Source organism: Phyllobates terribilis, unplaced genomic scaffold (assembly GCF_046119375.1).
Source record: "Phyllobates terribilis strain yellow unplaced genomic scaffold, ASM4611937v1 Scaffold_14__1_contigs__length_39327217, whole genome shotgun sequence".
NCBI lineage: Eukaryota > Metazoa > Chordata > Amphibia > Anura > Dendrobatidae > Phyllobates > Phyllobates terribilis.
In genome coordinates, this window is record NW_027362774.1 from 6662758 (window position 1) to 6690430 (window position 27673).

The following is a 27673-nucleotide window of genomic DNA, read 5'->3' on the forward strand; positions in this document are numbered from 1 at the left end:
TGCATTTTTTTCAAAAAGACGCACCATCAAAAAACTCATTATGTGAACGCAGCCTTAGTGACAAAACACGCACCCACGTCATCAAGCCATGGTCCGGCTGAGTTTTCAGGTTGCAGTAATTAAACAATAATGTTTCTATTCACTGACAGCGAGCAGAGATCTCGAAGATGAATTAGAAATTGGAACAAACTTGTTAATCCATATTTTTTATTAGCATTTTGGCGCTGCTCTATAAATCTCTTGGAATGAGACGGGATGGATTAACGTCTGGTTCTCGTTGCAGACTGTTCGGGTCCAGGGCAATGACATCTCCCACCGGCTGAGGCTCTCCAACGTCAGGAAGCAGGACGAAGGAGTGTACGAGTGCCGGGTGTCAGACTATGGAGACGATGAGACTCAGGAACACAAAGCCCAGGCAATGCTTCGGGTGATTTCACGCTATTCTCCACCTGACATGCAGGCGGCCGAGGCTGTATCCCACATCCAGAGCAGTGGACCCCGTAGGAATAACCCTGGTAATAGAGCAACTCCAGAACCTGGAAACAAGCGCCCCAACCCTGCAGGAGAAAGCCTGGCCTCATCCCCAGCCACTGCAGCATCCTCCTCAGCCTCCCCTGCACCTGGGAAAGCAGCTATTCTGCGGCAGCAGCATGGTACCGGTGAGTTATCTGCTGATCTGCACTGCCATCTAGTGGATGCTACTAGGTACTGCGTGACAAAAAAATTCTTTGGCACGCTGGGTACTTTAGTGTCAAAAACAAACATGCAAAAAAAATCCATTACCAGGTCCATTCTTTTCTATGGGATCTATAAGGTCTCTGTGGGTAGGGATTTCTTTGGTGGTCACATGAGGACTTATGCGTTGCATTGTGATACTTTGTCTTTATTTTCTGACTACTTTGAAAGGAAAAACTTGCAGAAAGTTGGGTCCCTCCTAAATGAGAATCAGTCCTTCTGAATCCAGAATTGTTTCTTATAGAGTAATTATCCTTCGTAGAAGCGTTTGATATCTCCGTCATGTCGTGCCAATGATAAGTGTCGGCGGTACATATATATACGTATATATACCACTACTCGTAGCTGGACTTATCATCATAGTGCCGCCATCACTGTTCAGACGTCCTTACTTCAGAAGGTGATCATTGATGTCAGGCAGCCACCACAACTCAATGGGGTAATAAAGAAGATTTATAGGGGGTCTGCTAGACAAGGCAAGGGGAGAGGGCTCACAAAGTGTAATATTTTGGGATATATGAAGTGGGTAATCTGCCAATTCCTACAATTAAATGAATAACTTCAATTTTAGATTGCAGAATTCACATAATACTGCCATATAGGGCCTACATAATACCACCATACTGTGTCTACCAAATACTGCCATATAGGACGCACATAATACCACCATACAGTGTCTAACAAATACTGCAATATGGTGCCAATACATTACCACCGTACAGTGTCTACCAAATACTGCCATATAGTGCCTATAGGATACCACCATACAGTGTCTACCAAATATTGCCGTATAGGGCCCACATAATATCACCATACAGTGTCTACCAAATACTGCCATATAGGACACACATAATACCACCATACAGTGTCTACCAAATACTGCCATACAGTGCTTATACATTACCACCATAAAGTGTCTAACAAATACTGCCATATAGTGCCTATAGGATACCACCATACAGTGTCTACCAAATGCTGCCATATAGTGCCAACACAATACAACTATACAGTGTCTACCAAATACTGCCATATAGGGCCCACATAATACCACAATACAGTGTCTATCAAATACTGTCATATGGTGCCAGTGCCTATACAATACCACCATGCAATGTCTACCAAATACTGCCGTATCATGTTGTGGTAGTATGACTCACTCAGCTGCTCTCAGAGGTAGACACAGGAACACTTGGGGTTAATGTCCGTGGCTGGGTTATTACTTCATAAACCAGAAAACAAAATAGTAACACAAAACGGCTCACTTTGGCATAAATGAAAATCCACAACACTCAGAAAGTCCTTTCCACTGCGGCCCCGGCCTTGTGGAAAACAACACACGTCAGCTCACACTGGAGCACTGGACTGGAGACTTCCTTGTCCCCAAACATACAACAGAGAAAAAACTCAATAGATTTACATTTAACTTCCCCAACTGCACCCTTGGGGTGGAGATATGGTGAGTGTCCGTCCCACCCATCTCTTACAGTCACTCACAAAAAAAAAACAACCCTGTCATGGCCGATTAACCCATCAGCACATAACATGCTGGAGAGAAACGTCTGGGTTTCCATCAGGGAAGATAGCAATCTTCATGAGACATACAGTATCTCCCCTCACATGTACGTCGCCAGTGACCCTGTCACATATTCCCACCCTCTGCCCATAGCTTGGGGTTTTGGCACCTTCAGACACCAAACAGGGAATTCTAGAGAGGGCACCAGCGTTATCGTGTAAATTCCCGGGACTATGCTCTACGTGGAAACTAAAGTCGAGAGGCCTAAGAACCACCTAGTCACCTGGACATTCTTACCCTTCTTTTCCCTTAACCATCTCAGAGGAGCATGGTCTGACACTAGTTTAATCCTACGGCCTAGTAGGTAATACTTCAGCTTATCCATGGCCCATTTTATGGCTAAGCAATCTTTCTCGACAATGGCACAATTCTTCTCGCAGGAAGAGAGCTTCCGACTCAGATACAGAATGGGATGATCTTCACCATTTATCTCTTGAGACAGCATGGCTCCCAAGCCAAATTCTGAAGCATCTGTCTGGACCACAAATTCTTTACTAAAGTCCAGTGTGACCAGGACCAGCTACTTACATAGTGCCAGCTTCAGCTATTGGAACGCCATCTCCGTTTCAGCAGTCCATTTGGCCATCGTCGATTTGGTGCCTTTAAGAAGATCCATCAGAGGTCCGTCAATCATGGCAAAATTTGGGATAAACCGCCGGTAATATCCTACAATTCCAAGATAAGCTCGCACCTGCTTCTTGAAGAGCGGTTGCGGCCACTTCTGAATTGCCTTGACCTTGTTTACTTGTGGCTTCATTTCGCCTCTCCCGACGATATAGTCTAAGTACTTGGCTTCCTCCTTCGCAATGGCAACATTTTTAGGATTTATAGTAAACCCCGCTTTTCTCAGAGCATCCAGAATCGCCTGTACCTTTTGTAGATGACTACCCCAGTCTGAGCTGAAGACCACAATGTCATCAAGGTAGGCTGTGGCATACTTCTTGTGTGGGGCTAGGATCCGATCCATGGCCCTATGGAAGGTGGCTGGTGCCCCCTGTAGTCTGAAAGGCATTCTGATGCATTGAAAGCACCCATCAGGTGTCGAGAAGGCAATCTTTTCCTTGGCCCTCTGGGACATGAGAATCTGCCGGTAGCCCTTCGTCAGGTCGAGGGTGGTAATGTATCTCGCAGGTCCAAGCCTCTCAATGAGTTCTTTGAAGCGAGGCATCGGGTACACGTCAAACTTGGACACTTCATTCAGCTTGCGGTAGTCATTGCAAAACCACCACTCCCCGTCGGGCTTTGGCACGAGGACAATGGGACTCGACCATCTGCTTTTTGACTCCTCTTTCACCCTGAGGTCTAGCATTCGCTTCACCTTAGTTGAGATTACCTCACGGAGTGCTTCTGGAATCCTATATGGCTTAAGGTTCACCCTAATATGCGGTTCTGTCAGTACGTCATGCTTCACTCCCTGCGTACACCCCGGCAACTCCGAGAACAGGTCACGGTTTCACTACAACAGTTCTCGACACTGTTGCTTCTGGGCCAGCGATAGAGTTTCCGCAATCGTGACTTCCTCCACTTTGGCTTCGGGACGGACTTCCAGGCAAGGAGCTTCCAGCGTTTCCTGATCTCGTCACGGCTTGAGCAAGTTCACATGGTATACTTGGTGAGGCTTCCTTCATCCTGGCTGGTGGACCTTCTAATTAACCTTGCCCAGTTTTTCCACCAACTCATATGGGCCTTGCCACTTGGCTAGGAACTTGCTCTTGACCATGGGGATAAGCACCAGTACGCGGGACCCAGGCTGGAACTGCCTCAGCCTCGCTGATTGGTTGTACACCTTTGCCTGTGCCTCCTGTGCTTGGAGAAGACGCGCCTTCACAATAGGCATCACTTTCGCTATTCTCTTTTGCAACTGGGCAACGTGCTGTATGACGCTCCGGTGGGGCGTGACCTCGGCTTCCCAGGTTTCCTTGGCGATGTCTAGGAGCACTCACAGATGTCAACCATACAGAAGCTCGAACGGAGAGAAACCAGTGGAGGCTTGAGGAACTTCTCTGATGGAGAAGAGCAGAAATGGAAGCAGATAGTCCCAGTCTTGACCATCTTTCTCAATGACCTTCTTGAACATTGCCTTTAGGGTCTTATTGAAATGGTCTACTAGGCTGTCTGTCTGCGGATGGTAGACTGAGGTTTGCGTCTGGGCAATCTGGAGGACCTTACACAGCTCCTTGCTCATGAAGGAGCTGCTCCATCAAGATCTTCTTTGGCTGGCCCTACCTGGCCAAAATATGAATAAGTTCCCGGGCTATACTTTTGACTGAGGAGCTCCTTAGTGGTACTGCTTCTGGGTACCGGGTCGCATAGTCCATGACCACTAGGATGTATTGATGCCCACGTGCAGGTTTAACTAAGGGACCTACCAGGTCCATGGCAATCCTCTCAAATGGGACCTCTATCAAGGGTAACGGGACTGGGGGACTGCGGAAGTGAGAAGAGGGAGCAGTTATCTGGCAGGTGGGGCAGGACCTACAATAATTTAGGATCTCCCTGTAGAATCCGGGCCAATAGAACCTCCGCATTATCCTCTGCTGAGCTTTCTCTACACCCAGATGTGCCCTCAAAACATGCGAATGGGCCATGTCAAAAATTCTCCTCCAATAGGGTCCTGGAACAAACAGCTGCTCCAGTATCTCACCTCCCTTCAGTTTGGTTACCCGATACAATAACTCCCCACTAACTTCAAAGTGTGGGACTCTGGTGTCTGCCCCTGGCTCTTGAGCAACCACATTACAGACGGTAACATTGTCAAACACCCTCTTTAAGGTAAGGTCCCTAACTTGAGCAGTCTCAAAGTTCTCTCCGGACACTTCCAACTCAGGGAGGTTGGTCTCCTCGGTCACCGTCTCATCCTCCTCACCGACTAGGACACACAGGAGAAACTCCTCCATCTTTGTTTTCAATGGAGTTTCTTCCCGAAGGATCTGGCTTTTGTCCGACACACTCGATGCAATCCTCTTTTGCCACAAATCCCAAAACAAGGAAAAGTCTTGCCCCAATATGACAGGATGTATCAAGTCCTTGACTGCCCTGACCACATGGGACTGGGCATCGCAATCTGTTCCCATGGTTACTCTGGCCATAGGGTAGTCCTTGACGTTGCCATGTATACAGCCCATGGATTTGGCAGGGATCACCTTGTGGGGAAGTGTAGCTCTGATCAGGGTCACCAAACTTCCCGATTACAATGGTACAAGCACCATTACCCCATTAATTGATGCAGCACACAACGGCGCCTCATCCCATTGGGTTGACAGTCCACACTACAGGCCGGATAGGCGTAATAGGAACAATGCCGGCCTAGGCTGCAGTCCATTGGTTCAGGGGACATATGACTATGTTTCCAAGATTGCGACATAACCAACAGACCACATCCTTAACAACTGCCTTTTGGGAACCCTTACCAGGATTGGGACGCCCCCCGTTTGTGGTTCTAGACCCCCTCCGTGGTGAGCCCACCCTATTTGGGTATGCCAGTATGGGGAAGTGACCATGTCCGGTTTACCGAGGGATTTCTCGACCACCTGGTACCTCTCTACTAGCCCAACCAGGTCGTCCGCATTCCGTGGGTCGCCCTGGGCAACCAAGGTCTGCACTGGCCTGGGAAGGGAGTGGATGAATCTGTCCATCACCACACGCTCGACCATCTGGGCAGGAGTGGAAGACTCTGGCTGCAACCACTTTTGGACCAGATGCAGCAAGTCAAACATCTGCGAGCAAGGGGGTTTGTCGCCATCATATGCCCAGTGGTGAACTCGTTGGGCTCTAACCAACATAGTCACTCCCAGGCATGTCAAGATTTCGGCCTTCAACTTGGCATATTCCTTGGCATCCTGCAGTGCTAAGTCATAATATGCCTTTTGGGTTTCGCCTGTCAAATATGGCACCAGCACTTCCGCCCACTGCTCTTGCGGAAGTCTCTACCGATCCGCCACCCTCTCAAAAACTGTGAGAAAAGCTTCCACCTCATCCCCCGGGGTCATCTTCTGCATGGCCCATCTTACCAAATTCCGGACATCGGTGTTGTCACCTGGACTTAGGGGAGGGGTGGTTCCTCTGCTGCAGACATCCCCTGCCAGGAGTTCCATCTGCCTCATCAGGAGTTTATTTGTCTCCTGCTGGGCCTGCTGCTGCTCTTGGTGTTGTGGTAGCTGCTGCTGTTGCTGCTCTCAGTGCTGCTGTAGCTGCTGCTGTTGCTGTTGCTTTCAGTGCTGCTGTAGCTGTTGCTGGTGCAGCTGCTGTTAGCTTAGGATCAGGTGCTTGATCAGCTACTCCATTTTGTCTGACCACTGTTCCATTCCTATAGCCACCTTTATCCAGGACATGCAGATTTCCGTACTAGCTACACGTTTTCCTGGAACGTTGCCCGCATTCGAAACACCAACTGTAGTAGATCGGCACATTGAGCTGCTCTCAGAGGTAGGCACAGGAACACTTGGGGTTAATGTCCGTGGCTGGGTTATTACTTCATAAACCAGAAAAAAAATACTAACACAAAACGGCTCACTTTGGCATAAATGAAAATCCACAACACTCAGAAAGTCCTTTCCACTGCGGCCCCGGCCTTGTGGAAAACAACACACGTCAGCTCACACTGGAGCACAGGACTGGAGACTTCCTTGTCCCCAAACATACAACAGAGAAAAAACTCAATAGATTTACATTTAACTTCCCCAACTACACCCTTGGGGTGGAGATATGGTGAGTGTCCGTCCCACCCATCTCTTACAATCACTCACAAAAAAGCCAACCCTGTCATGGCCGATTAACCCCTCAGCACATAACATGCTGGAGAGAAACGTCTGGGTTTCACATTACGGAAGATAGCAATCTTCGTGATACATATCTCACTTACATTTCCAGTGACCCTGTCAGTGTCTATACAATACCACGATAAAGTGTCTACCAAATACTGCCATATAGTGCCTATACAATACCACCATACAGTGTCTACCAAATACTGCCATATGGTGCCTATACAATACCATCATACAGTGTCTACTAAATACTGCCATACAGTGCTTATACAATACCACCATACAGTCTCTACCAAATACTGCCATATAGTGCCTATATAATACCACCATACAGTGTCTATTAAAGACTGCCATATGATGCCTATATAATATCATCATACAGTATCTATTAAATACTGCCATATTGTGTCTATACAATACCACCATACAGTATCTACCAAATACTGCCATATAGTGCCTATACAATACCACCATACAGTGTCTACCAAATACTGCCATATAGTGCCTATATAATACCACCATACAGTGTCTATTAAAGACTGCCATATGATGCCTATATAATATCATCATACAGTATCTATTAAATACTGCCATATTGTGTCTATACAATACCACCATACAGTATCTACCAAATACTGCCATATAGTGCCTATACAATACCACCATACAGTGTCTACCAAATACTTCAATACTTCAATTTTGGACAAATAATACCTATGTGAATTATCTATATAATACTGCCCTATAATGCCCAATTGATGCCACCATATCGTTTTTATCAGATATCGCCATATACTGCTCAATGAATACCGCCGTACAGTGTCTATCAAGTACCACCATATAGTGGTTACATAATAACACTATATGCAGTGTCTGACATATACCATCACATAGCGCTCTCTGAATATCGCCATACACTATAATATATCATCCCAGATTGCAGGTTTAATACCTCCATACAGCGTCTACACGATGCCACCATATAGAGCTCACTTAAATTTACCATACAGTGTCTACAAAAAAACGCCATATAGTGCACACATAATACTACTATATTGTGCCTTCTTAATACCACGAAACAGTGTGTACAAAATCCTGCCATATAGTACTCACTATATAACACTGCTATACTGTGGTCCAGTCATAGTAAATAACCCCAGCAGTGGGTATAACGATACTATCCGTGACACTCCCCAGGGAGTGATGCAGTGCGTCTTCCCTGCAGGTTCCCTTTAATGGCGCCCTCAGTACAGTAGCATAGCGGTATGGAGTGTGTAGAGGGCTTTCTGCTAGTGGAGATCAGACGACCCCGGCTCCGAGCAAATGAGGAAAAAGTCACTTTTTGTCTATTTAAATTTTAAATATCCACTGATGTGATGAAATTGTCGGCCCTGGAGGCCCCCGGCGGAGCACAGAGTGCAGCCAGACAGTATTTAAAATTAATAATTAATACCGCAAACAGTGTCGTTAGCCTATCCGCTCTCCTCGGGAGTCCCAGCAGCCGGAGGTGATGAGATGAAAGCATCACTGGCTCTGGAGCCTATTCAATGAGATCGGCCGCTGCGGCTGGGACTGAGGTCCCTGAATGTCACTTAAGGTAAGAAATGGAGGATTTAAAGGGGAAGCGCCCAAAAAGAGATTCTTTAATGGAATGTATCTGAATGTGCGTGTACAGTTTTAAGTGAAGCTTGTTTGCTTTTTATGTGAATTTGATTCCGTGTTTTCAATCTTTCCAACTGTATAAAACTACAACTCCCAGCATGCCATTGAGAGAATTTAGCCTTATAGGGTAACATCTTACAACCTGAGGCTCCCCAGCTGTTTGCAAAACTACAACTCCCAACATGGCATAAAAACAGGAGATATTTGATCCCAGTGTCCAGTTTTAGAGCACAGTTTTGCAATCTAGTATTTGGCATCACTACAACTCCCAGCAAGTCCTGACAGACGAGGAAATTTAGTTCCATTGACCATTAATCTATATAACTGGACCTACAGGAGCCTGGGAAAGCTGAGTGTTGAGTGCACCCATGTATGGAGCGAGCCATTAATGTCTATACAGCTGGCCCTACAGGAGCCTGGGAAAGCTGAGTGCACCCATGTATGGAGCGAACCATTAATGTCTATACAGCTGCCCCTACAGGAGCCTGGGAAAGCTGAGTGCTGAGTGCACCCATGTATGGAGCAAGTCATTAATGTCTATACAGCTGGCCCTACAGGAGCCTGGGAAAGCTGAGTGCACCCATGTATGGAGCGAACCATTAATGTATATACAGCTGGCCCTACAGGAACCTGGGAAAGCTGAGTGCTAAGTGCACCCGTGTATGGAGCGAACCATTAATGTCTATACAGCTGGCCCTACAGGAGCCTGGGAAAGCTGAGTGCACCCATGTATGGAGCGAACCATTAATGTCTACACAGCTGGCCCTACAGGAGCCTGGGAAAGCTGAGTGCACCCATGTATGGAGCGAACCATTAATGTCTACACAGCTGGCCCTACAGGAGCCTGGGAAAGCTGAGTGCACCCATGTATGGAGCGAACCATGAATGTCTACACAGCTGGCCCTACAGGAGCCTGGGAAAGCTGAGTGCTGAGTGCACCCATGTATGGAGCGAACCATTGAGGTGAAGGGTGCATTGCTGGAAAAGGGAAAAAAAAAAAAACTCTTTAAATCTCTTAGTTTGCGAGTGTGAACGAGCTGCGTGTGTCCGGAGCGTAAGTGGGAACGAAAGTAAGTGTGTGACTTGTTTTTCAGTGACTTTGGATTCAGGGAGTTTGGAAGGGAGGACTTTGGACTGAATTGCTGTCTGTATTTCATTAATTCTTTACTTTTCTTTTTACTTAACATTCTGTCTATTGCAATCCCCATTAGGAAATGAGCTCCATTATTGACAATGCTATCCAGTGTACATCTTGCCACATGTATGCATTCCTTGAACAGCCGGTCGAGGTTGCTTACTGCTGCGCGAGATGTGTGCACATCTGGCAACACTGAGATCCATTGACAACATGGAAAGGAGTCTGCTGCTCACTGAGCAGCTGCTTACTGGGGTAGATGTGGGGGAGGGTGGTAGTCGGGAGCTGCAGGACAGTGAGGTCGCTAGCTGGGTGACAGTTAGAAGGGGTGGTAGAGGGAAGAGTGCCAGGGAGGCTAGTCCTGATCTGGCACACCCCAATAAGTTTGCAAAGTTGGCAGATGAGGGGAGTGACGGGGGGGGGGTGTTTATATATAAAATCATCCTTAAAACCTGTCTTGCGGGAGGATATATGTGAATCTAATGAAAATGTAGAGTCCCTGTGGGTGGAGATAAGGGGAGGGGGAAAAATAATAAATTACTGATAGGGGTTTGTTATAAGTCTCCAAAAATAATGGAAGTAGCGGAGAATATCCTCGTAAAGCAAATAGATGAAGCAGCGACTCAAGGAGAAGCCATTATTATGGGAGACTTCAACTACCCTGAAATACATTGGGGGACAGAAACATGTAGTTCAAGCAAAGGTAATAGGTTTTTGACAACTATGAGAGACAATTACCTTTCACAACTGGTTCAGGACCCAACAAGAAGGGGGGCACTGCAAGACCTAATATTAACCAACAGGCCAGACCGCATATCAAATATACGAGTTGGGGGTCACTTGGGTAATAGTGATCACAAAATAATACGTTTTCATGTAACCTTTAATAAGATGTGTAGTAGAGGGGTTAAAAGGACACTAAACTTCAGGAAGGCAAATTTCCAACGGTTAAGAGATGATCTTAGTGCAATAAACTGGGACGATATCCTGAGACATAAAGCTACACAAAGCAAATGGGAGACATTTATTAACATCCTGAATAGGACCTGTGCACAATATATACCCTATGGGAATAAACATGCTAGAAATAGGAGGAAACCACTATGGCTAAATAGAGCTGTAAGGGGTGCAATAAGTGACAAAAAGAAAGCATTTAGAGAACTAAAGCAAGTAGGTAGTGATGAGGCATTAAATAAATATAGAAAATTAAATAAATTATGTAAAAAACAAATCAAGGCAGCAAAGATTGAGGCAGAGAGAATCATTGCCAGAGAAAGTAAAAATAGCCCCAAAATATTCTTTAACTACATAAATAGTAAAAAACTAAAAAATGATAGTGTTGGCCCCCTTAAAAATAGTCTGGGTGAAATGGTGGATGAGGATGAGGAAAAAGCCAATATGCAAAATGATTTTTTTTCAACCGTATTTACACAAGAAAATCGTATGACAGAAAACATGATCAGTGATAACAAAAATTCTCCATTAAATGTCACTTGCTTAACCCAGCAGGAAGTACGGCGGCGTCTAAAAATCACTAAAGTTGACAAATCCCCGGGCCCGGATGGGATACACCCGTGAGTACTGCAGGAATTAAGTAACGTCATAGATAGACCATTATTTTTAATCTTTAAAGATTCCATAATAACAGGGTCTGTACCACAGGACTGGCGTATAGCAAATGTGGTGCCAATATTCAAAAAGGGGACAAAACCTGAACTTGGAAATTATAGGCCGGTAAGCTTAACCTCTACTGTGGGTAAAATCCTGGAGGGTTTCCTAAGAGATGCTATACTAGAGTATCTGAAGAAGAATAACCTCATGACCCAATATCAACATGGGTTTACAAGGGACCGTTCCTGTCAAACTAATCTGATCAGCTTTTATGAGGAGGCAAGTTCTGGACTGGACCAAAGAAATGCAGTGGATGTTGTGTATATGGACTTTTCAAAAGCATTTGATACGGTTCCACACAAAAAGTTCATGCATAAAATGAGAACAATGGGGATAGGGGGAAATATATGTATGTGGGTTAAGAATTGGCTCAGTGATAGGAAACAAAGGATGGTTATTAATGGAAAACACTCAGACTGGGTCTCAGTTAACAGTGGGGTACCACAGGGGTCAGTATTGGGCCAGCTTCTTTTTAACATATTTATTAATGACCTTGTAGGGGGCATACAGAGTAATATTTCAATATTTGCAGATGACACTAAACTCTGCAGGGTAATCAATACAGAGGAGGACAATTTTATATTACAGGAGGATCTATGTAAACTAGAAGCTTGGGCTGATAAATGGCAAATGAGCTTTAATGGGGATAAATGTAAGGTAATGCACTTGGGCAGAGGAAATAAAATGTATAATTATATGCTTAATTGTAAATCACTGGGCAAAACTGTAACTGAAAAAGACCTGGGTGTATTGGTGGACGATAAGCTCACGTTTAGTGGCCAGTGTCAGGCAGCTGCTGCAAAGCCAAATAAAATAATGGGATGCATTAAAAGAGGCATAGATGCTCATGAGGAGAAGATAATTTTACCTCTATACAAGTCATTAGTGCGACCACACTTAGAATACTGTGTACAGTTCTGGTCTCCGTTGTATAAGAAAGACATAGCTGAACTAGAGCGGGTGCAGAGAAGAGCGACCAAGGTTATTAGAGGACTGGGGGGTCTGCAATACCAAGACAGGTTATTAGAGGACTGGGGGGTCTGCAATACCAAGACAGGTTATTAGAGGACTGGGGGGTCTGCAATACCAAGACAGGTTATTAGAGGACTGGGGGGTCCGCAATACCAAGACAGGTTATTACACTTGGGGTTATTTAGTTTGGAATAACGAAGGCTTAGGGGTGATCTTATTACTATGTACAAGTATATGGGGGGACAGTACAAAGACCTTTCTACTGATCTTTTTACTCTGAGGCCAGAGACGGGGACAAGGGGGCATCTTCTACGTCTGGAGGAAAGAAGGTTTAATCATAATCACAGACGCGGATTCTTTACTGTAAGAGCAGTGAGACTATGGAGCTCTCTGCCGCATGATGTAATGAGGGATTCACTACCAAAATGTAAGAAGGGCATGGATGCCTTTCTTGAAAAGTATAATATTACAGGTTATAAATACTAGATTCCTTGATAGGGCGTTGATCCAGGGAACTAGTCTGATTGTCGTATGGAGTCGGGAAGGAATTTTTTTCACCAATGTGGAGCTTAGTGTTTGCCACATGGGGTTTTTTTTGCCTTCCTCTGGATCAACATGTTAGGATATGGGTTGAACTAGATGGACTTAGTCTTCCTTCAACCTTAAAAACTATGTTACTATGAATGTCTATACAGCTGGCCCTACAGGAGCCTGGGAAACCTGAGTGCTGAGTGCACCCATGTATGGAGCGAGCCATGAGGATGAATAATTCCATGATACTCTTGACTGTCTTTCCAGCAGATTGGTGCCCAAGATAGTACAAAACATCCTGTTCTGCCTCTCACCATCCTGTTTGCCTTGGCAGCAGCCGCCTGACACTAGTTGTAATATTTAAAGTTACATTCAGGTAAAGGTACATTATTTACTAAACAACAATGTTTCTCCAATTAGTAACTAATCATTCCCAGCATTGTCCCCTCCGATGAGAGTAATCTTACATTTATAAGTGATAAACATAATTTTACCATAATACACCATACAAATCTCCGGTAGCAAACACTGTATTACCGCAGTATATCATACATTGTACAGTGTATTACCACAGTATATCATACAGTGTACAGTGTATTACCACAGTATATCATACATTGTACAGTGTATTACCACAGTATATCATACAGTGTACAGTGTATTACCGCAGTATATCATACAATGTACAGAGTATTACCTCAGTATATCATACAGTGTACAGAGTATTACCTCAGTATATCATACAGTGTACAGAGTATTACCTCAGTATATCATACAGTGTACAGAGTATTACCACAGTATATCATACAGTGTACAGTGTATTACCTCAGTATATCATACATTGTACAGTGTATTACCACAGTATATCATACAGTGTACAGTGTATTACCTCAGTATATCATACAGTGTACAGTGTATTACCACAGTATATCATACAGTGTACAGTGTATTACCTCAGTATATCATACAGTGTACAGTGTATTACCGCAGTATATCATACATTGTACAGTGTATTACCACAGTATATCATACAGTGTACAGTGTATTACCACAGTATATCATACAGTGTACAGTGTATTACCTCAGTATATCATACAGTGTACAGAGTATTACCTCAGTATATCATACAGTGTACAGTGTATTACCTCAGTATATCATACAGTGTACAGAGTATTACCTCAGTATATCATACAGTGTACAGTGTATTACCACAGTATATCATACAGTGTACAGTGTATTACCTCAGTATATCATACAGTGTACAGAGTATTACCTCAGTATATCATACAGTGTACAGTGTATTACCTCAGTATATCATACAGTGTACAGAGTATTACCTCAGTATATCATACAGTGTACAGTGTATTACCGCAGTATATCATACAGTGTACAGTGTATTACCTCAGTATATCATACAGTGTACAGTGTATTACCACAGTATATCATACAGTGTACAGTGTATTACCACAGTATATCATACAGTGTACAGTGTATTACCTCAGTATATCATACAGTGTACAGAGTATTACCTCAGTATATCATACAGTGTACAGTGTATTACCTCAGTATATTATACAGTGTACAGTGTATTACCTCAGTATATCATACAGTGTACAGAGTATTACCACAGTATATCATACAGTGTACAGTGTATTACCTCAGTATATCATACAGTGTACAGTGTATTACCTCAGTATATCATACATTGTACAGTGTATTACCACAGTATATCATACAGTGTACAGTGTATTACCTCAGTATATCATACAGTGTACAGTGTATTACCGCAGTATATCATACATTGTACAGTGTATTACCACAGTATATCATACAGTGTACAGTGTATTACCACAGTATATCATACAGTGTACAGTGTATTACCTCAGTATATCATACAGTGTACAGAGTATTACCTCAGTATATCATACAGTGTACAGTGTATTACCTCAGTATATCATACAGTGTACAGTGTATTACCGCAGTATATCATACAGTGTACAGTGTATTACCTCAGTATATCATACAGTGTACAGTGTATTACCTCAGTATATCATACAGTATACAGAGTATTACCTCAGTATATCATACAGTATACAGTGTATTACCGCAGTATATCATACAGTGTACAGTGTATTACCACAGTATATCATACAGTGTACAGTGTATTACCTCAGTATATCATACAGTATACAGTGTATTACCTCAGTATATCATACACTGTACAGTGCATTACCTCAGTATATCATACAGTGTACAGTGTATTACCGCAGTATATCATACAGTGTACAGTGTATTACAACAGTATATCATACAGTATACAGAGTATTACCTCAGTATATCATACAGTGTACAGTGTATTACAACAGTATATCATACAGTATACAGAGTATTACCGCAGTATATCATACAGTGTACAGTGTATTACAACAGTATATCATACAGTATACAGTGTATTACCTCAGTATATCATACAGTGTACAGTGTATTACCTCAGTATATCATACAGTATACAGTGTATTACCGCAGTATATCATACAGTATACAGAGTATTACCTCAGTATATCATACAGTGTACAGTGTATTACCTCAGTATATCATACAGTATACAGAGTATTACCTCAGTATATCATACAGTGTACAGTGTATTACCTCAGTATATCATACAGTATACAGTGTATTACCGCAGTATATCATACAGTATACAGTGTATTACCGCAGTATATCATACAGTGTACAGTGTATTACCGCAGTATGTCATACAGTGTACAGTGTATTACCTCAGTATATCATACAGTGTACAGTGTATTACCTCAGTATATCATACAGTATACAGAGTATTACCTCAGTATATCATACAGTGTACAGTGTATTACCGCAGTACATCATACAGTGTACACTGTATTACCTCAGTACATCATACAGTGTACAGTGTATTACCTCAGTATATCATACAGTGTACAGTGTATTACCTCAGTATATCATACAGTGTACAGTGTATTACCGCAGTATATCATACAGTGTACAGTGTATTACCACAGTATATCATACAGTATACAGTGTATTACCACAGTATATCATACACTGTACAGTGCATTACCTCAGTATATCATACAGTGTACAGTGTATTACCGCAGTATATCATACAGTGTACAGTGTATTACAACAGTATATCATACAGTGTACAGTGTATTACCTCAGTATATCATACAGTATACAGAGTATTACCTCAGTATATCATACAGTGTACAGTGTATTACCTCAGTATATCATACAGTATACAGTGTATTACCGCAGTATATCATACAGTGTACAGTGTATTACCACAGTATATCATACAGTGTACAGTGTATTACCTCAGTATATCATACAGTATACAGAGTATTACCTCAGTATATCATACAGTGTACAGTGTATTACCACAGTATATCATACAGTGTACAGTGTATTACCGCAGTATATCATACAGTATACAGTGTATTACCGCAGTATATCATACAGTGTACAGTGTATTACCTCAGTATATCGTACAGTGTACAGTGTATTACCTCAGTATATCATACAGTATACAGTGTATTACCTCAGTATATCATACAGTATACAGAGTATTACCTCAGTATATCATACAGTATACAGTGTATTACCACAGTATATCATACAGTGTACAGTGTATTACCGCAGTATATCATACAGTGTACAGTGTATTACCACAGTATATCATACAGTATACAGTGTATTACCTCAGTATATCATACAGTGTACAGTGTATTACCGCAGTATATCATACAGTGTATTACCGCAGTATATCATACAGTGTACAGTGTATTACCTCAGTATATCATACAGTGTACAGTGTATTACCTCAGTATATCGTACAGTATACAGTGTATTACCTCAGTATATCATACAGTGTACAGTGTATTACCGCAGTATATCATACAGTATACAGTGTATTACCTCAGTATATCATACAGTGTACAGTGTATTACCGCAGTATATCATACAGTGTATTACCGCAGTATATCATACAGTGTACAGTGTATTACCTCAGTATATCATACAGTGTACAGTGTATTACCTCAGTATATCATACAGTGTACAGTGTATTACCGCAGTATATCATACAGTGTACAGTGTATTACCACAGTATATCATACAGTGTACAGTGTATTACCACAGTATATCATACAGTGTACAGTGTATTACCGCAGTATATCATACAGTGTATTACCGCAGTATATCATACAGTGTACAGTGTATTACCTCAGTATATCATACAGTATACAGAGTATTACCTCAGTATATCATACACTGTACAGTGTATTACCACAGTATATCATACAGTGTACAGTGTATTACCTCAGTATATCATACAGTATACAGTGTATTACCACAGTATATCATACACTGTACAGTGTATTACCACAGTATATCATACAGTGTACAGTGTATTACCGCAGTATATCATACAGTGTACAGTGTATTACCACAGTATATCATACAGTATACAGAGTATTACCTCAGTATATCATACACTGTACAGTGTATTACCACAGTATATCATACAGTGTACAGTGTATTACCTCAGTATATCATACAGTATACAGTGTATTACCTCAGTATATCATACACTGTACAGTGTATTACCACAGTATATCATACAGTGTACAGTGTATTACCTCAGTATATCATACAGTATACAGTGTATTACCACAGTATATCATACAGTGTACAGTGTATTACCTCAGTATATCATACAGTGTACAGTGTATTACCTCACTATATCATACAGTGTACAGTGTATTACTGCAGTATATCATACAGTGTACAGTGTATTACCGCAGTATATCATACAGTGTACAGTGTATTACCTCAGTATATCATACAGTGTACAGTGTATTACTGCAGTATATCATACAGTGTACAGTGTATTGCCTCAGTATATCATACAGTGTACAGTGTATTACCTCAGTATATCATACAGTATACAGTGTATTACTGCAGTATATCATACAGTGTACAGTGTATTACCTCAGTATATCATACAGTGTACAGTGTATTACCGCAGTATATCATACAGTGTACAGTGTATTACCTCAGTGTATCATACAGTGTACAGTGTATTACCACAGTGTATCATACAGTGTACAGTGTATTACCTCAGTATATCATACAGTGTACAGAGTATTACCTCAGTATATCATACACTGTACAGTGTATTACCTCAGTATATCATACAGTGTACAGTGTATTACCACAGTATATCATACAGTATACAGAGTATTACCTCAGTATATCATACACTGTACAGTGTATTACCACAGTATATCATACAGTGTACAGTGTATTACCTCAGTATATCATACAGTATACAGTGTATTACCTCAGTATATCATACACTGTACAGTGTATTACCACAGTATATCATACAGTGTACAGTGTATTACCTCAGTATATCATACAGTATACAGTGTATTACCGCAGTATATCATACAGTGTACAGTGTATTACCTCAGTATATCATACAGTGTACAGTGTATTACCACAGTATATCATACAGTGTACAGTGTATTACCTCAGTATATCATACAGTGTACAGTGTATTACCACAGTATATCATACAGTGTACAGTGTATTACCTCAGTATATCATACAGTGTACAGTGTATTACTGCAGTATATCATACAGTGTACAGTGTATTACCGCAGTATATCATACAGTGTACAGTGTATTACTGCAGTATATCATACAGTGTACAGTGTATTACCTCAGTGTATCATACAGTGTACAGTGTATTACCACAGTGTATCATACAGTATACAGTATATTACCGCAGTATATCATACAGTGTACAGTGTATTACCGCAGTATATCATACAGTGTACAGTGTATTACCTCAGTATATCATACAGTGTACAGTGTATTACTGCAGTATATCATACAGTGTACAGTGTATTACCTCAGTATATCATACAGTGTACAGTGTATTACCACAGTATATCATACAGTGTACAGTGTATTACCGCAGTATATCATACAGTGTAGAGTGTATTACCGCAGTATATCATACAGTATACAGTGTATTACCGCAGTATATCATACTGTGTACAGTGTATTACCTCAGTATATCATACAGTGTACAGTGTATTACCACAGTATATAATACAGTGTACAGTGTATTACTGCAGTATATCATACAGTGTACAGTGTATTACCGCAGTATATCATACAGTATACAGTGTATTACCGCAGTATATCATACAGTGTACAGTGTATTACCCCAGTATATCATACAGTGTACAGTGTATTACCGCAGTATATCATACAGTATACAGTGTATTACCTCAGTATATCATACAGTGTACAGTGTATTACCCCAGTATATCATACAGTGTACAGTGTATTACCTCAGTATATCATACAGTGTACAGTGTATTACCCCAGAATATCATACAGTGTGCAGTGTATTACCTCAGTATATCATACAGTGTACAGTGTATTACCCCAGAATATCATACAGTGTACAGTGTATTACCTCAGTATATCATACAGTATACAGTGTATTACCTCAGTATATCATACAGTGTACAGTGTATTACCGCAGTATATTATACAGTGTACAGTGTATTACCTCAGTATATCATACAGTGTACAGTGTATTACTGCAGTATATCATACAGTGTACAGTGTATTACCGCAGTATATCATACAGTGTACAGTGTATTACCTCAGTATATAATACAGTGTACAGTGTATTACTGCAGTATATCGTACAGTGTATTACCGCAGTATATCATACAGTGTACAGTGTATTACCACAGTATATCATTCAGTGTACAGTGTATTACCTCAGTATATCATACAGTGTACAGTGTATTACCTCACTATATCATACAGTGTACAGTGTATTACTGCAGTATATCATACAGTGTACAGTGTATTACCTCAGTATATCATACAGTGTACAGTGTATTACCTCACTATATCATACAGTGTACAGTGTATTACCTCAGTATATCATACAGTGTACAGTGTATTACCGCAGTATATCATACAGTGTACAGTGTATTACCTCAGTATGTCATACAGTGTACAGTGTATTACTGCAGTATATCATACAGTGTACAGTGTATTACCTCAGTATATCATACAGTATACAGTGTATTACTGCAGTATATCATACAGTGTACAGTGTATTACCTCAGTATATCATACAGTGTACAGTGTATTACCGCAGTATATCATACAGTGTACAGTGTATTACCTCAGTGTATCATACAGTGTACAGTGTATTACCACAGTGTATCATACAGTGTACAGTGTATTACCTCAGTGTATCATACAGTGTACAGTGTATTACCACAGTGTATCATACAGTATACAGTATATTACCGCAGTATATCATACAGTGTACAGTGTATTACCGCAGTATATCATACAGTGTACAGTGTATTACCTCAGTATATCATACAGTGTACAGTGTATTACTGCAGTATATCATACAGTGTACAGTGTATTACCTCAGGATATCATACAGTGTACAGTATATTACCACAGTATATCATACAGTGTACAGTGTATTACCGCAGTATATCATACAGTGTAGAGTGTATTACCGCAGTATATCATACAGTATACAGTGTATTACCGCAGTATATCATACTGTGTACAGTGTATTACCTCAGTATATCATACAGTGTACAGTGTATTACCACAGTATATAATACAGTGTACAGTGTATTACCCCAGTATATCATACAGTGTACAGTGTATTACCGCAGTATATCATACAGTATACAGTGTATTACCTCAGTATATCATACAGTGTACAGTGTATTACCCCAGTATATCATACAGTGTACAGTGTATTACCTCAGTATATCATACAGTGTACAGTGTATTACCTCAGTATATCATACAGTGTACAGTGTATTACCCCAGAATATCATACAGTGTACAGTGTATTACCTCAGTATATCATACAGTATACAGTGTATTACCTCAGTATATCATACAGTGTACAATGTATTACCGCAGTATATTATACAGTGTACAGTGTATTACCTCAGTATATCATACAGTGTACAGTGCATTACTGCAGTATATCATACAGTGTACAGTGTATTACCGCAGTATATCATACAGTGTACAGTGTATTACCTCAGTATATCATACAGTGTACAGTGTATTACTGCAGTATATCGTACAGTGTATTACCGCAGTATATCATACAGTGTACAGTGTATTACCTCAGTATATCATACAGTGTACAGTGTATTACCACAGTATATCATTCAGTGTACAGTGTATTACCTCAGTATATCATACAGTGTACAGTGTATTACTGCAGTATATCATACAGTGTACAGTGTATTACCACAGTATATCATTCAGTGTACAGTGTATTACCCCAGTATATCATACAGTGTACAGTGTATTACCTCAGTATATCATACAGTGTACAGTGTATTACCCCAGAATATCATACAGTGTACAGTGTATTACCTCAGTATATCATACAGTGTACAGTGTATTACCCCAGAATATCATACAGTGTACAGTGTATTACCTCAGTATATCATACAGTATACAGTGTATTACCTCAGTATATCATACAGTGTACAGTGTATTACCGCAGTATATTATACAGTGTACAGTGTATTACCTCAGTATATCATATAGTGTACAGTGTATTACTGCAGTATATCATACAGTGTACAGTGTATTACCTCAGTATATCATACAGTGTACAGTGTATTACTGCAGTATATCATACAGTGTACAGTGTATTACCTCAGTATATCATACAGTGTACAGTGTATTACTGCAGTATATCATACAGTGTACAGTGTATTACCACAGTATATCATTCAGTGTACAGTGTATTACCTCAGTATATCATACAGTGTACAGTGTATTACTGCAGTATATCATACAGTATACAGTGTATTACCTCAGCATATCATACAGTGTACAGTGTATTACCGCAGTATATCATACAGTGTACAGTGTATTACAACAGTATATCATACAGTATACAGTGTATTACTGAAGTATATAATTCAGTGTACAGTGTATTACCACAGTATATCATACAATGTACAGTGTATTACCGCAGTATATCATACAGTGTACAGAGTATTACAACAGTATATCATACAGTGTACAGTGTATTACCTCAGTATATCATACAGTGTACAGTGTATTACCACAGTATATCATACAGTGTACAGTGTATTACCACAGTATATCATACAGTGTACAGTGTATTACCGCAGTATATCATACAGTATACAGTGTATTACCGCAGTATATCATACAGTGTACAGTGTATTACCTCAGTATATCATACAGTGTACAGTGTATTACCACAGTATATCATACAGTGTACAGTGTATTACCGCAGTATATCATACAGTGTACAGTGTATTACCTCAGTGTATCATACAGTGTACAGTGTATTACCACAGTGTATCATACAGTATACAGTGTATTACCTCAGTATATCATACAGTGTACAGTGTATTACCTCAGTATATCATACAGTGTACAGTGTATTACCACAGTATATCATACAGTGTACAGTGTATTACTGCAGTATATCATACAGTATACAGTGTATTGCCACAGTATATCATACAGTGTACAGTGTATTACTGCAGTATATCATACAGTGTACAGTGTATTACCGCAGTATATCATACAGTGTAGAGTGTATTACCACAGTATATCATACAGTGTACAGTGTATTACTGCAGTATATCATACAGTGTACAGTGTATTACCGCAGTATATCATACAGTGTAGAGTGTATTACCACAGTATATCATACAGTATACAGTGTATTACCGCAGTATATCATACTGTGTACAGTGTATTACCTCAGTATATCATACAGTGTACAGTGTATTACCACAGTATATAATACAGTGTACAGTGTATTACTGCAGTATATCATACAGTGTACAGTGTATTACCACAGTATATCATACAGTATACAGTGTATTACCGCAGTATATTATACAGTGTACAGTGTATTACCACAGTATATCATACAGTGTACAGTGTATTACCCCAGTATATCATACAGTGTACAGTGTATTACCACAGTATATCATACAGTATACAGTGTATTACCTCAGTATATCATACAGTGTACAGTGTATTACCCCAGTATATCATACAGTGTACAGTGTATTACCTCAGTATATCATACAGTGTACAGTGTATTACCTCAGTATATCATACAATGTACAGTGTATTACCACAGTATATCATACAGTGTATAGTGTATTACCTCAGTATATCATACAGTGTACAGTGTATTACCGCAGTATATCATACAGTATACATTGTATTACCTCAGTATATCGTACAGTGTACAGTGTATTACCGCAGTATATCATACAGTGTACAGTGTATTACCGCAGTACATCATACAGTGTACAGTGTATTACCCCAGAATATCATACAGTGTACAGTGTATTACCTCAGTATATCATACAGTATACAGTATATTACCTCAGTATATCATACAGTGTACAGTGTATTACCGCAGTATATCATACAATGTACAGTGTATTACCGCAGTATATCATACAGTATACAGTATATTACCTCAGTATATCATACAGTGTACAGTGTATTACTGCAGTATATCATACAGTGTACAGTGTATTACCTCAGTATATCATACAGTGTATTACTACAGTATATCATTCAGTGTACAGTGTATTACCACAGTATATCATACAGTATACAGTGTATTACCTCAGTATATCATACAGTGTACAGTGTATTACCGCAGTATATCATACAGTGTACAGTGTATTACAACAGTATATCATACAGTATACAGTGTATTACTGAAGTATATAATTCAGTGTACAGTGTATTACCGCAGTATGTCATACAGTGTACAGTGTATTACCTCAGTATATCATACAGTGTACAGTGTATTACTGCAGTATATCATACAGTGTACAGTGTATTACCGCAGTATATCATACAGTGTACAGTATATTACCTCAGTATATCATACAATGTACAGTGTATTACCTCAGTATATCATACAGTGTACAGTGTATTACTGCAGTATATCATTCAGTGTACAGTGTATTACCTCAGTATATCATACAGTGTACAGTGTAGTACCACAGTATATCATACAGTATACAGTGTATTACCGCAGTATATCATGCAGTATACAGTGTATTACCTCAGTATCTCATACAGTGTACAGTGTATTACCTCAGTATATCATACAGTGTACAGTGTATTACCGCAGTATATCATACAGTATACAGTGTATTACCTCAGTATATCATACAGTGTAGAGTGTATTACCTCAGTATATCATACAGTGTACAGTGTATTACCACAGTATATCATACAGTGTACAGTGTATTACCTCAGTATATCATACAGTGTACAGTGTATTACCACAGTATATCATACAGTGTACAGTGTATTACCTCAGTATATTATACAGTGTACAGTGTATTACCTCAGTATATCATACAGTGTACAATGTATTACCTCAGTATATCATACAGTGTACAGTGTATTACCACAGTATATCATACAGTGTACAGTGTATTACCTCAGTATATCATACAGTATACAGTGTATTACCACAGTTTATCATACAGTGTACAGTGTATTACCTCAGTATATCATACAGTGTACAGTGTATTACCACAGTATATCATACAGTGTACAGTGTATTACCTCAGTATATCATACAGTATACAGTGTATTACCACAGTATATCATACAGTGTACAGTGTATTACCGCAGTATATTATACAGTGTACAGTGTATTACCACAGTATATCATACAGTATACAGTGTATTACCTCAGTATATCATACAGTGTACAGTGTATTACCTCAGTATATCATACAGTATACAGTGTATTACCACAGTATATCATACAGTGTACAGTGTATTACCGCAGTATATTATACAGTGTACAGTGTATTACCACAGTATATCATACAGTGTACAGTGTATTACCTCAGTATATCATACAGTATACAGTGTATTACCACAGTATATCATACAGTGTACAGTGTATTACCTCAGTATATCATACAGTATACAGTGTATTACCACAGTATATCATACAGTGTACAGTGTATTACCTCAGTATATCATACAGTGTACAGTGTATTACTGCAGTATATCATACAGTGTACAGTGTATTACCTCAGTATATCATACAGTGTATTACTACAGTATATCATTCAGTGTACAGTGTATTACCACAGTATATCATACAGTATACAGTGTATTACCTCAGTATATCATACAGTGTACAGTGTATTACCGCAGTATATCATACAGTGTACAGTGTATTACAACAGTATATCATACAGTATACAGTGTATTACTGAAGTATATAATTCAGTGTACAGTGTATTACCGCAGTATGTCATACAGTGTACAGTGTATTACCTCAGTATATCATACAGTGTACAGTGTATTACTGCAGTATATCATACAGTGTACAGTGTATTACCGCAGTATATCATACAGTGTACAGTATATTACCTCAGTATATCATACAATGTACAGTGTATTACCTCAGTATATCATACAGTGTACAGTGTATTACTGCAGTATATCATTCAGTGTACAGTGTATTACCTCAGTATATCATACAGTGTACAGTGTAGTACCACAGTATATCATACAGTATACAGTGTATTACCGCAGTATATCATGCAGTATACAGTGTATTACCTCAGTATCTCATACAGTGTACAGTGTATTACCTCAGTATATCATACAGTGTACAGTGTATTACCGCAGTATATCATACAGTATACAGTGTATTACCTCAGTATATCATACAGTGTAGAGTGTATTACCTCAGTATATCATACAGTGTACAGTGTATTACCACAGTATATCATACAGTGTACAGTGTATTACCTCAGTATATCATACAGTGTACAGTGTATTACCACAGTATATCATACAGTGTACAGTGTATTACCTCAGTATATTATACAGTGTACAGTGTATTACCTCAGTATATCATACAGTATACAGTGTATTACCACAGTATATCATACAGTGTACAGTGTATTACCGCAGTATATTATACAGTGTACAGTGTATTACCACAGTATATCATACAGTATACAGTGTATTACCTCAGTATATCATACAGTGTACAGTGTATTACCTCAGTATATCATACAGTATACAGTGTATTACCACAGTATATCATACAGTGTACAGTGTATTACCGCAGTATATTATACAGTGTACAGTGTATTACCACAGTATATCATACAGTGTACAGTGTATTACCTCAGTATATCATACAGTATACAGTGTATTACCACAGTATATCATACAGTGTACAGTGTATTACCTCAGTATATCATACAGTATACAGTGTATTACCACAGTATATCATACAGTGTACAGTGTATTACCTCAGTATATCATACAGTATACAGTGTATTACCTCAGTATATCATACAGTGTACAGTGTATTACCTCAGTATATCATACAGTATACAGTGTATTACCACAGTATATCATACAGTGTACAGTGTATTACCGCAGTATATTATACAGTGTACAGTGTATTACCACAGTATATCATACAGTGTACAGTGTATTACCTCAGTATATCATACAGTATACAGTGTATTACCACAGTATATCATACAGTGTACAGTGTATTACCTCAGTATATCATACAGTATACAGTGTATTACCTCAGTATATCATACAGTGTACAGTGTATTACCTCAGTATATCATACAGTATACAGTGTATTACCACAGTATATCATACAGTGTACAGTATATTACCTCAGTATATCATACAGTATACAGTGTATTACCACAGTATATCATACAGTGTACAGTGTATTACCTCAGTATATCATACAATATACAGTGTATTACCTCAGTATATCATACAGTATACAGTGTATTACCGCAGTATATCATACAGTGTACAGTGTATTACCTCAGTATATCATACAGTGTACAGTGTATTACCACAGTATATCATACAGTATACAGTGTATTACCACAGTATATCATACAGTGTACAGTGTATTACCGCAGTATATTATACAGTGTACAGTGTATTACCACAGTATATCATACAGTGTACAGTGTATTACCTCAGTATATCATACAGTATACAGTGTACTACCACAGTATATCATACAGTGTACAGTGTATTACCGCAGTATATTATACAGTGTACAGTGTATTACCACAGTATATCATACAGTGTACAGTGTATTACCTCAGTATATCATACAGTATACAGTGTATTACCACAGTATATCATACAGTGTACAGTGTATTACCGCAGTATATTATACAGTGTACAGTGTATTACCACAGTATATCATACAGTGTACAGTGTATTACCGCAGTATATCATACAGTATACAGTGTATTACCTCAGTATATCATACAGTGTACAGTGTATTACCTCAGTATATCATACAGTATACAGTGTATTACCACAGTATATCATACAGTGTACAGTGTATTACCTCAGTATATCATACAGTATACAGTGTATTACCTCAGTATATCATACAGTGTACAGTGTATTACCTCAGTATATCATACAGTATACAGTGTATTA

The 27673-nt window shown here is 39.7% G+C and overlaps 1 protein-coding gene across 2 annotated transcripts in view; it reads left to right on the top strand.

Moving 5' to 3' along the window:
- The window catches only part of VSTM2B (V-set and transmembrane domain containing 2B), a 195051-nt gene that overhangs the window by 15869 nt on the left and 151509 nt on the right, over nt 1–27673 (top strand). For both annotated transcript variants that reach the window (XM_073659648.1, XM_073659649.1), the window contains exon 5: nt 284–659. In XM_073659648.1, the coding sequence (XP_073515749.1) occupies nt 284–659 (376 nt within the window). The remainder of the gene's footprint in view (nt 1–283; nt 660–27673) is intronic.